The sequence below is a fragment of the Salvelinus sp. IW2-2015 genome, linkage group LG4q.1:29, assembly GCF_002910315.2.
Source record: "Salvelinus sp. IW2-2015 linkage group LG4q.1:29, ASM291031v2, whole genome shotgun sequence".
In the NCBI taxonomy this organism is placed as follows: domain Eukaryota; kingdom Metazoa; phylum Chordata; class Actinopteri; order Salmoniformes; family Salmonidae; genus Salvelinus; species Salvelinus sp. IW2-2015.
The window spans coordinates 16,828,321-16,840,395 of NC_036842.1; the positions used below are offsets into that span (position 1 = coordinate 16,828,321).

The 12,075-nt window shown below is 41.8% G+C and overlaps 1 protein-coding gene across 2 annotated transcripts; it reads left to right on the forward strand.

Moving 5' to 3' along the window:
- The first annotated feature begins 454 nt into the window (after nucleotides 1–454).
- Nucleotides 455–6,510, forward strand: LOC111961560 (zinc finger protein Gfi-1b). Of its 2 annotated transcripts, XM_023983936.2 has the most exons (7): nucleotides 455–652; nucleotides 1,283–1,389; nucleotides 2,011–2,202; nucleotides 2,388–2,617; nucleotides 2,879–3,016; nucleotides 3,834–3,999; nucleotides 5,934–6,510. In XM_023983936.2, the coding sequence occupies exons 2-7, from the start codon at nucleotides 1,290–1,292 to the stop codon at nucleotides 6,110–6,112; spliced, it is 1,005 nt and encodes a 334-aa protein (XP_023839704.1). In that variant the 5' UTR covers nucleotides 455–652; nucleotides 1,283–1,289; the 3' UTR covers nucleotides 6,113–6,510. The 2 variants fall into 2 exon arrangements, with proteins under 2 accessions (XP_023839704.1, XP_070298100.1); XM_070441999.1 differs by lacking the exon at nucleotides 3,834–3,999 and having other exon boundaries at nucleotides 5,934–6,198.
- The last annotated feature ends 5,565 nt before the right edge of the window (nucleotides 6,511–12,075 follow it).

The following is a 12,075-nucleotide window of genomic DNA, read 5'->3' on the forward strand; positions in this document are numbered from 1 at the left end:
CCAGTTTTGCTTATTTAAATCTTAGCCACCCAAGATGTATTGGCAATTTCATTTACACAACAGTGAGAATGAAACTACTACTGTAAATCTTGTAAATCAAATATTGCAAATTGTAGGCTAAGGAGTGAAACATTTGGATTTGATTTATTTTTGTTTCTCTAATACATGTTAAAGTTTGTAAAATATTCTGTCACTAATTGGTCAAATTACATTTTTTCCAGTCAATTTGAAAACCATTAGCCCTATATGTGGCCAAACAAAATACAATCATGAGGGTGACATGATGTTCTAAAATTATTTCAATTTATTTGTGAACTGTTTGAAACTTGAAATCATTTGTAACAGTTCGAGGGACTGTGTCCAGGGCCAATGTTTTTCTACGCAAATGTCCACCTGCGAGTTGGCCCTCTCATTGGTTGAAACCACAGTCAGATTCCTGCACAACATTATCTGATTGAAAATCAGGGAGGGGAGCAAAGGAAAGAGAGCAGCAAGTGTGATGTCTTACAGTGGTTTGGATTCTGACTTTTGCGAAAGGATTTTAGGAAATATTTATTCTTCGACAGATTGGATGATGTTTTAAGACTGGGGAAATAATTAACCTAGCCTATATAATAAGAGCACTATCCTCCCTACTTCTTATAAACAAACGGTAAGTAGGCTACAGCAGGTGCATAATACTATAACGAATATTCCCTGTTGCCTATTATTAGAAATATTGATAATTCGAAAAATTAAAATGGATCCATGTAGGCTATAATGGAATTAATGCATTTTACAATTAGCTTATCCAAGTCAGTGATGCTTTAAACGTAATTAGCCTAACATATGCTTTTGGAACGAAACTTTTTTAAAGTTCTGTATTTTACAGCATTATATTTCAAGATACATACATAGTTAAAACGATAACTGAAAAAGACCTACTGATAGATCATTGGACCTCACAGCATATTATGGAAATGAATGAGTGGACAAGTGTGAAAATATTTGGCTATTTTATGTTTCAAATATTTACATTTAAAACATGAGTGTTAACATACAGTTAAACAACCTACCTTAACTGAATTAACACATATGACACAATGTGTCTAAGAATTATGTAATGGTAATTACATTTTTGTTTCCCTCGCTCAGATACGCTCCATCAAATATGTTATATCAGCCTAATTAAACATCTTGAAAGTTCACAGACTAATAAACTGTACATTATAAAAATGTTAGGCCTAGCCTAAAACATTTTGAGTTGTCTATAAGCATTTATCATAATATTTTTTTCCAACAGCGTTGTCATGCCACGATCCTTTTTGGTGAAAAACAAGAGGTGCGCATCTTACAATGTGCACCGCTCTCATGAAGACGAAGTCGAACCGAGGGAACCTGAATTTACAAGTAAGAATGTCAAGATTATCATAGCGACACATCAAGACTTTCACAATTGTATAACGACACGTGTATAATGATTTGCCAGTTATTTAATCAATTGTAGTTTATAATGAATCAATTGACATAGTGACAATGCCATGTTTAGATTTCCTGGTTATTTTTTCACTTCCCTGACCATCATAGACTAGTATTTTTTTAATTATCTGATTAAATGAAAGCTATTGCTAAAAATAAATAATAATGTATAAATATTTGACTTGAGAAAAGTGAATCCATAATGATGCGTTGCAGCATACAGTGGGACTTTTATAATGTTATGTTAAACATCATCATAGAAAATACATTACATTTGAGGACAGATGCAACACCTGATGGACTAGAAAAAGTATCTCAAAAGCAAGGGAAATATGCTTGGACTGTTATTGATGCTTGGATTTGTCAGTGCATTCATGGAGTTATTGAAATTAACTGGTTAGGGCGGGTTTCACGGATATACAAAAGAGACATTATTCTGAAGGATTCTAAGACTTCAGTCTACACTGTACATTTATGTACATATTTACAGACAAAATATTTGAACTTTATGTTGACACTCAATTAATCCTATTTGCAATTGTGACTTGACAGGTGTGATCTCGTCAGAACCACAGAGTCCAGAGTCTCCAGTCAGGCCTCAGTCAGTGGGTCAGCCCTCCCCTCCTGAACCAGACCTCTATTCTTATATTAAACATGAGCAGGAGCCTGAACGCCCAGTCCCCTCTTACCCTAAGCCAACAGGACAGCCGGTTGCCCCTGCTCCACGACCATACTACTTATCAGGTGGGAGACCCTCCAACTGGGCTGGGATGTTGTGAAGGGATGACATGATGTCCCCAAAAAAATTGTTGGGAATAGAATAGAAAAGAGTAGAACCATATTGGTCCTAAATGGGACAACATATGATTCAGAAACTTTTTCAGAGGAAGTGTTCATTGACTCAATCATCTTACTCCGTTTACCCTCAGAGGCTCACATGGCAGAGTTCCCTCCCTTCTACAAACCCTCCTATGCCTGGGACTCTGTACCTGCGCCCTATGACCTCCGTCAGATGGGCCCCCCCCCCTACCTCCTGCAGCACGCCAGCAGCCTGTACGGGGCTCAAGTCAGCCACAGCACTGAGCCACAGCAACCTCTAGACTGCAGCACACACTACTCCCTCACCTCTGACACTTATCACTGCATCACCTGTGACAAGGTACGTATGCAGGAGTGGAGTCACAGCTTTCTCTTTACGCTGTGAGACTGACAATAGCTAATGGGCCTATACAAAATTAAACTGCCACAACACACAGCATACAGAGATTTCACAAAGCCACCAGAGGGAAAGTTGTGCATGTGGTCTCATATCCCTATTAAAAACATCACATGTAGTCTTTTCAATTCATCAGTCTCTAAATTAACATCGACATTGTGACTAGCAGGTTGATAACTCCCCTGTCCTCCTCTGCGACGGCAGGTGTTCTCAACCCCTCATGGTCTCGAGGTTCATGTCAGACGCTCCCACAGCGGGACCAGACCATTCGGCTGCAGCATCTGCAGGAAAACCTTTGGCCACGGCGTCAGTCTGGAGCAACACATGAACGTCCACTCACAGGTACCCACAATGCACTGTTAGAGATGGTTAAGGAAACAAGACAGACAAACAGATATGTGGAATCTGGCACAGTTCCCAAATTGCCCTAAGTTCTTTGTGTACTTCCATGGAAAAGTAGCCCAAGGTACTTTCATGAGAATTATAATATTTGAAATGTGATGTTAAAATCACTCTTGTTGCAGAGCAGGAAATGCAAACTTGTAGTGTATTCAAGGTTTAAAAAGGCACCTAGCCTCCCGAGTGGCGCAGCAGTCTAAGGCACTGCATCGCAGTGCTTGAGGCGTCACTACAGACCCGGGTTCGATCCCAGGCTGTGTTGCCGTGACTGGGAGACATATGAGGCAGCGCACAGATGGCCCAGCGTCTTCTGGGTTAGGGGAGGGTTTACCGGCCGGGATGTCCTTGTCCCATCGCGCTCTAGCGACATTGTTGCCGCTGGGTTCCGGGTTAAGCGAGCAGTGCGGCTTGGCAGGGTCGTGTTTTGAAGCACGCATGGCTCTCGACCTTCGCCTCTCCCGAGTCCGTATGCGAGTTGCAGCGATGGGACAAGACTGTAACTGCCAATTGGATACCACAAAATTGGGGAGGTTTAAAAAAAAATAGGTTAAAGAAAAAGGTATCTAAAGTTTGTAATTTCCACTTAAAAATGTCAGACTTGATTTGCCATAAAGATAATTGATCAACCCCCACAACAAATATCCATAAAAAATTATCCACATAATAATTCTCATTTCCTGTTGCTGCAGGATTATTTTCCTGCTGTAACAAACTGGCTCAAATTAAGATCCTACATCTGTACCTGTTTCTTTAAACAAAGGAAAGAAGTTTTGAATGCAAGATGTGTGGAAAGACATTCAAGCGCTCCTCCACCCTCTCCACCCATCTACTCATCCACTCAGACACCAGGCCCTACCCCTGTCAGTACTGTGGAAAGAGATTCCACCAGAAGTCAGACATGAAGAAACACACCTACATCCACACAGGTGAGGAGAGAAGAGCATCCACATAGCACCAAAGTTAGGGATCCAATTACTTATGAGTCTATTGTAATTTCTCAGAAAACTAAAAGACAACTTTAGCAATTGCCTCACTCTATAGTTCTCTGCTTTCTAGGTGCTGTTAACATTAATTGTTTCCAAGAGTAATAACTACTGATAAATCAAAAAAAGAAACTTAAACAAATGTTCATCTGATTTGCATATCTGGTTATCCTACTTTGCCGAGGCCTCTGTGAAAGGAACTCTGTGCAGGCAGAATATGTCTCAAATGAATGTTCGACAAATCTGAACAATGGCACAATTCTTTCCTCCCAGTCATTGATACTGACTTCAGCTCTACAGCACATAAACTCAGCAAAAAAAGAAATGTCCTCTCACTGTCAACTGTGTTTGTTTTCAGTAAACTTAACATGTGTAAATATTTGTATGACCATAACAAGATTCAACAACTGAGACATAAACTGAACAAGTTCCACAGACATGTGACTAACAGAAATTGAATAATGTGTCCCTGAACAAGGGGGGGTCAAAATCAAAAGTAACAGTCAGTATCTGGTGTGGCCACCAGCTGCATTAAGTACTGCAGTGCAACTCCTCCTCCTTACCCACTCTTCCACCAAGGCACCTGCAAGTTCCTGGACATTTCTGGGGGGAATGACCCTAGCCTTCACCATCCGATCCAACAGGTCCCAGACGTGCTCAATGGGATTGAGATCCAGGCTCTTCGCTGGCCATGGCAGAACACTGACATTCCTGTCTTGCAGGAAATCACACACAGAACGAGCAGTATGGCTGGTGGCATTGTCATGCTGGAGGGTCATGTCAAGATGAGCCTGCAAGAAGGGTACCACATGAGGGGGGAGGATGTCTTCCCTGTAACGCACAGTGTTGAGATTGCCTGCAATGACAACAAGCTCAGTCCGATGATGCTGTGATACACCGCCCCAGACCATGACGGACCCTCCACCTCCAAATCGATCCCGCTCCAGAGTACAGGCCTCGGTGTAACGCTCATTCCTTCGACGATAAATGTGAATCCGACCATCACCCCTGGTGAGACACTTCAGTGAAGAGCACTTTTTGCCAGTCCTGTCTGGTCCAGCAACAGTGGGTTTGTGCCCATAGGCGACGTTGTTGCCTTACAACAGGCCTACAAGCCCTCAGTCCAGCCTCTCTCAGCCTATTGCGGACAGTCTGAGCACTGATGGAGGCATTGTGTGTTCCTGGTGTTACTCGGGCAGTTGTTGTTGCCATTATGTACCTGTCCCGCAGGTGTGATGATCGGATGTACCGATCCTGTGCAGGTGTTGTTACATGTGGTCTGCCCCTGCGAGGACAATCAGCTGTCCGTCCTGTCTCCCTGTAGCGCTGTCGTAGGCGTCTCACAGTACGGACATTGCAATTTATTGCCCTTGCCACATCTGCAGTCCTCATGCCTCTTTGCAGCATGCCTACGGCACATTCACGTAGATGAGCAGGGACCCTGGGCATCTTTCTTTTGGTATTTTTCAGAGTCACTAGAAAGGCCTCTTTAGTGTCCTAAGTTTTCATAACTTTGACCTTAACTGCCTACCGTCTGTAAGCTGTTAGTGTCTTAACGACCGTTCCACAGGTGCATATTCATTAATTGTTTATGGGTCGTTGAACAAGCATGGGAAACTGTGTTTAAACCCTTTACAATGAAGATCTGTGAAGTTATTTGGATTTTTACGAATTAACTTTGAAAGACAGGGTCCTGAAAAAGGGACATTTTTTGCTGAGTTTATATACTCTACCTCATGCTATCTGTTTTAATACTAGATGGGGAATGCAAAATACCACTCACATGTAGGGGCATCAATACAAAATGAAACTGTGATATTTGATTATGATTGATTTGATGCCACAGTTTAAACATGTTTTTGTATGTGCCTATTTAGGTGAGAAGCCCCACAAATGCCAGGTGTGTGGCAAGGCGTTCAGCCAGAGCTCTAACCTCATCACACACAGTCGTAAACACACAGGCTTCAAGCCCTTTGGCTGTGAGATCTGTGCCAAGGGCTTCCAACGCAAGGTGGACCTCCGCAGACACCATGAGAGCCAACATGGCCTGAAGTGAAGCGGTTGAAAACAATGGATGGAGAAGAGGAGGAGGAAAACGTGCCTTATGCCCTTAGCAAAGCAATATAGCAAAGGAAGAAAAAGAAAGACCAAACATGATGTCCCTTAGTGGTGGGCATCTTGGCATCATGACACAAAAATGGCCCCTACGGACACAAGAATTGTACATGTATAGTATTGAATATTATCCTTCTTGTGAAAATGCATTTTTAAGTAAATCAGAGCTGGCAGCTAACCAGTAGAAATAAGACAACGCAAATTATGAAGGTACTTAAGTATTTGCTATCACTTAAGGAGAAACAGTAGCCTGACAGACACGACCCACGTGACTACACAACGAGGAAGAGGACTTTGAAAGCTGGTGTCAGCCAGATTAGAGGAACAGTCTTTTGGAATAAAATGGAATTCAACTGATATGCATCCTTTGGGTGCATTATGATGTTGTAGACTTATCACAGAGGCCTTTGAAGTCAAATGTGAAGAGAGATAGGTCTCATGACTTTGTTGCATAATGTATTTAAGAAAAAGCTTTATATGCTCACAAACAGTATGTGTGCCATTCATATTTATAAATGAATCTTATGTCAAATAAAATTAAGCAATGGTATGTATGAATGAACAAATGCTCTCCAAATAAACTGAGATGTTATTATAAACCTTGTCATCATTGTGAGCTGTGGAGAAAAGAAAACTCACGCTCCGCCCATATTTAACAATCATACTTTCAATCTCATGTGACAAATAGACAAACATTCTGAAGAAGAAAAAAACTGGCAAACGGTAAAAAACACACATTGTGTTAGCTTAGTAAGATGAGATGGCTCATGGTACAGATGTAAGATCTTAATTTGATCACTCTTTTGTTGCTGAGAATTTTCCTGCATAGCAAGAAATGAAAAGTTGTAGTGTATTCAGGGTTTAAAAAAGATTCCAAAGTTTGTAATTTCCACTTATAAGTGTCAGAGTTGATTTGCCCTAATGAAAAATGTATCAGCCTCTACAAAAAATGGCCATTTATTATAATAGACAGATTAATTCACATTTCCTGTTGCTGCGGGATTAGTTTCCTGCTGTATAGCAAACTGGATCAAATTAAGATCCTACATCTGTAAACCTAGTCTTTATGTGTAACCGTTTTGCCATAGGGCAGGTTGCATGTAGACAGTCTTCCAACTGGCTCTGTAGCAGTCCTTTGCAAGGCTGAGCTCATGTTGCCTGGGGCAGAAATCTCTAGTGTGACCAGTGAGAGATAGAGTAAGGCTTCATTCAAATCTATACCTGGAACAACATGCAAATCTCAAGTCCACCAGGTTCTCAAATGTCACACAGCCAAAGTAATGGACTTCCGATGCATGCCACCATGCTCACTAAAGAGAGGAGAGGGAGGAAATGAATTTGTTTTTCCTCATTCTTGATCAATCCCCCCAATTCTTCCAAAATCTCAGTCACTAATGTACAAACTGCTTAGGCCTTCCTCATGTATGATGCATGTTCTTCACACCCGTAAGCAAAGGTCTGCACATTCATTTTAATCTCTAGTCAGTCACACTGTTGGTCTTCAAGTGCGAAGAAGTGTATTCCCTCTGTGTTGTGATTTGGGATATACTGTATAACAATAGACATACAGAGGATAGAGTACTCAAACACCCTCTACCCATACCGTACCACACCCATCCATTCTGACGGGTTTGCTTTGACAAACACATTGCACTTCTCATGAGGACACCACCTTCCTCAAACACCAGATCCAGTTAGGCCATTTAAGCTGTTACAGGCAAATCAGATCATTGCTTAGTTAAATATGTCTTATACTATAGAAGTAGCTGGCCAAGCATTACTAATATGTATTCAAGTTCCACTGTATGCTCTATCCCATTATAAGAGTTTTCAGGTCGCTATGCCTCAAAAACAAATTTAAACCTGAGTTTAACAACCACACAACCATACACAGAAGAATTACCAAGAAAGATATTTCAGGTGATGAAGAATACTTACTGAAGGTAAGAAATACAACACACATATACATGGACATGGTCACAACAGCAGTATGAGTTTATGTTGCGGAGTTGTCACAGAAATCAGTGTCTTGGTACGGAATGAAACAGGCAGCCTGTCCACTGTCTGGTACAGTTGGTAAACAAATCTGTGGTGCCATGCAAATTAGTATTTATATTACCTAGGCAACGGGGTCCGTTGTGCTCAGGAGGAACAGTTAGGGCTGCATCCTGGTGTGAGGATACAGAGCAAATCAAAATCCTCCACAGGTAGCCAATGGCAGAGATAGGAGCAGGACGGGCGGGCCTAAACAAACAGGACATATGTCCTGCAGAGGAGGGGTGTGACCCAGACCTTAGCCTGGGGGTAAAAAGGGGGATATTTGGGGACTAGGTCCACACACGCACCTGAGCTGCACTTCCCTTTTTAACATTCACATACAGGTGTGTGAATGTGTGCTTTTTATCATTCAGTACAACAAAATGCAGGGTTTTAAAACAACACAATATAGTAACTTCTCAAAAGTAATTATATATTCAGTATTTGATGGTTCTATTATCTCCTTTTCTTTCTCAGGTACCTTTGACTGGGATTCTCTCTCTGTCTGTTTCCTCCCCCTCTTTATTTGCATCTCCTGTGCCCTAAGGCACCGTGGTATCCTAATCCTGCAAAGTACTAAACTATAAGTTTCTCTGGAACTTCAATGTTAAACTGTCCACTCAAAGTTAAGCTAAAATCTGAAAATGTTTAAACACTTCCAGCTCAACAAAAATCGCATTTGAACTTGATGCATCCACAGAAAATAAAAAAGGCTAATAAAAAGTAAAATGTATGTTAAAACTATCAGAGAATGAAACAAAAGGTGAAATCAACAAAGCAATCGTGCAGCACTATTTAGTCTAAAGGCCCATGTCCGCTGCCTTGCCAGCGAGCTTATGGAGGAATCAGATAACAGAAACCGACTCAACACATTAACAGAAATAAAGAAAAAAAACTCTAAATCTGTTCTACCCAGCCAAGAACATGTAATGCAGGAAAACAATAATCTGCACACAGTCTCAAACCTAACCACACCAAACTCAAGCTCACACACACACACACACACACACACACACACACACACACACACACACACACACACACACATCAACACACACACACGTAGATAGAGAGGCCAGAAGAATGGGGCACAGAGTTGAATTTGAACTTGCCAAATGAGTATGCAAAATATCCCTGGTCTGTGCTCTGGTAAAGTGTGTTTCAACCTGAGGCTAAATGTTAGGGGAGACATACTGAAGAGCGGATGTCTCCCATGGGCTGGTCTATTTTATGGGAACCCTCCACTGAGGACACTTAAATTAGCAGGCACTGAATATTTACTCAGTCTCAATCAATGGAAGCCATTACATCCATGTGCAGCCATATCTTAATATCATATACAGTTAGCAATGCTTGACATAAACAAACCCATAGAAAGTATGAATTGACTCCATAAATWATTTTTTTTAAGTTACACGTCTCAAACTATATGAACTTCCCCACTCTCAATCAGCTAAAGGAAAGAGCCTTTCATCCATGTTTATGACATCAGAGGCAGGAGCTGGATGGTAGGAAAGAGCTAGAGACATAGGGAGTGGTGTGACCAGGCCGAGCCTAACACACACAGATTACCGAAGACAAGATAAAGGACAATCAGTATTTAAATCCAGGGAGTGGATTATTTGTTTGTGTAAAGCATCCAATTGGAGGTAAAGCCATGCTCTTCTCCAGGACCCAGCTAGGAAGACTGAAGAGGAAAAACATTGACGAGGCTTGAAGCTGGATGTTGTCTACTTTGCTAATATTACATTCATATCTTCCTTTAGTTTGGCCTTTACATGTTTTGCCTTGAATCTCAATTCTATTAGACCAGTGAACTAAAGGAGAAGTGAAACTGACAGCTGTCAGCAGCTTTCTTAATTTTGTCTGGACACAGGAAGTAGGTCTCTGATCATGTATAAGAGTGACAGGGTGGTGATACCAGTTGATTGACAGTTAGCAGGGGGAAGAGTGTGGTGGATCAGAATGAAAATAGTGACAGCAGCCATCATAGCCACAGCTCTGAGGCACTTTGTCATCCAAATATGGCGTTGTCTCTCCAACCGCCACACAATCAGCTGCAAGACATGGGTTTCTGACTGTACATGATGCATTGAGAGAGAGACAAGGAGAGAGGGAGAAAGAGAAGGGAGAAAATATGAAAAGGGAGGGAGAATGACTGAGCAGGATCAACAAGAAAGAGAGTAAAAATTAAAAAGAGAGCGAGAAAGAGGTGGAAAGAGAGAGGGTGAAATCTGGGGCCATGCAGCAGGCATTGAAGGGCAAGCCGGGCGTGGTGTGTGTGTTATAGTCTTATCATGGCTGCACCACACTGTAACAGTCGGAACACGCCAGAGGCAAGACAGGGAGGAGTGAACAGTCCCTTGACAGAGATAGCACCCAACACAGGCGTAATCTGTGAGACACAGGGCTCGGCAGCACGCACCCAGAGACAGAGAGTTGCTAGATCCCACTGTGTGTGACACCCCAGCTCCACCACACCACATGACAGATTGTCACTCCCAGCATGCCCTATTCCGCTGCCTCATCATCTCCCACAAAGCACAGAACCTCATAATATGGCCCGATGCAGGAAGCACAAACGTCTTATCTGACTCTCCTCTAGAAAAGCATGGCACTAGGATTCTTATTCAAACAGCTGTCACACCAATATCCTCTCCATTTCAGGGATGGTGGGAAATGTAGTTATTTGTAACATACACTTTGACTGAGTTGGAATGAATATAAAGTGGTTCAACTGAAACAGGGGGTCAAAACAAAAGACTGCCTATCCGAGGGACACCAGCCATCATCAAGGCTACAAAAAAACAAGAAGCCGATGGAAAACATATACTGTTTATCTTGAGTCACACCATATTAGCTTATATAATGCCCTAAAGGCACAGAAGTGGAAATTTAAAAAAGTAGACAGAAATGTCTATCACTAAATTCTGCTTCTTCCCTGCCTAAGCAAGTCCTGTCTGACTCTGGCATCATAACTGAGAAGAATGGGATAAGTGACACTTTTAATAATAATTTTATCTCTGCAGTCTTTTTATTTGAGAGAAACGGTGGTATAGTTGACCCTGGTCAGTCAATCGACAGCTCTTCCCTCTGCCAGCCTCTAGCTGACTCGACGGTTAACTTGTCAACTTCTAGTGAAACTTTATTTTCATTTCTCTCAATTTACTATCTCTGATGTGCTAGATGCCTTAATTAAGATTGGTATAAAAAAAAGTATAATCATACACTGTGGCTGATATACTTGATCCATTTTTGCTGCAGCTCTTTGCCCCCCTGATTGCTGAATCTTTAACCCATATTTTAACCTGACGATTATATCTGGTACTATCCCCAAAGTTTGGAAGGCAACCATGTACTCCCCCTTCACAAAGGTGGTGACCCTTGTGACCTAAATAACTATCGGCCTATTTGTAAACGTTCTGGCCCAGCTATGTACACTATACAGTGCATTCGGAAAGAAGTCAGACCCCTTGACTTTTTCCACATTTTGTTATGTTACGGATTTATCCTAAAATGTATTAAATAAAAAAATAAACAACTGAAATATCACATTTACTCAGTCCCATAGGCCGAAGCACAATTGGCCCAGCGTCGTCCGGGCTAGGGGAGGGTTTGGCTGGGGTATTGTAAAATAAGAATTTGTTCTTAACTGGCTTGCCTAGATAAATAAAGGTTAAAGCTTTGGTAGCGATTACAGCATTGAGTCTTCTTGGGTATGACGCTACAAGCTTGGCACACCTATATCTGGGAGTTTCTCCCATTCTTCTCTGCAGATCCTCTCAAGCTCTGTCAGGATGGATGGAGAGCTTTGCTGCACAGCTATTTTCAGGTCTCTCCAGAGATGTTAGATCGGGTACAAGTCCG

What these genes read in the sequence shown, in the direction of transcription:
- LOC111961560 (XM_023983936.2), top strand. Translation starts at nt 1,290, where the DNA reads ATGCCACGATCCTTTTTGGTGAAAAACAAGAGGTGCGCATCTTACAAT. An exon ending in GAGGGAACCTGAATTTACAA is followed by an intron (nt 1,390 to 2,010) that starts GTAAGAATGTCA and finishes GTGACTTGACAG; the next exon opens with GTGTGATCTCGTCAGAACCA. An exon ending in ACATGAACGTCCACTCACAG is followed by an intron (nt 3,017 to 3,833) that starts GTACCCACAATG and finishes CTTTAAACAAAG; the next exon opens with GAAAGAAGTTTTGAATGCAA.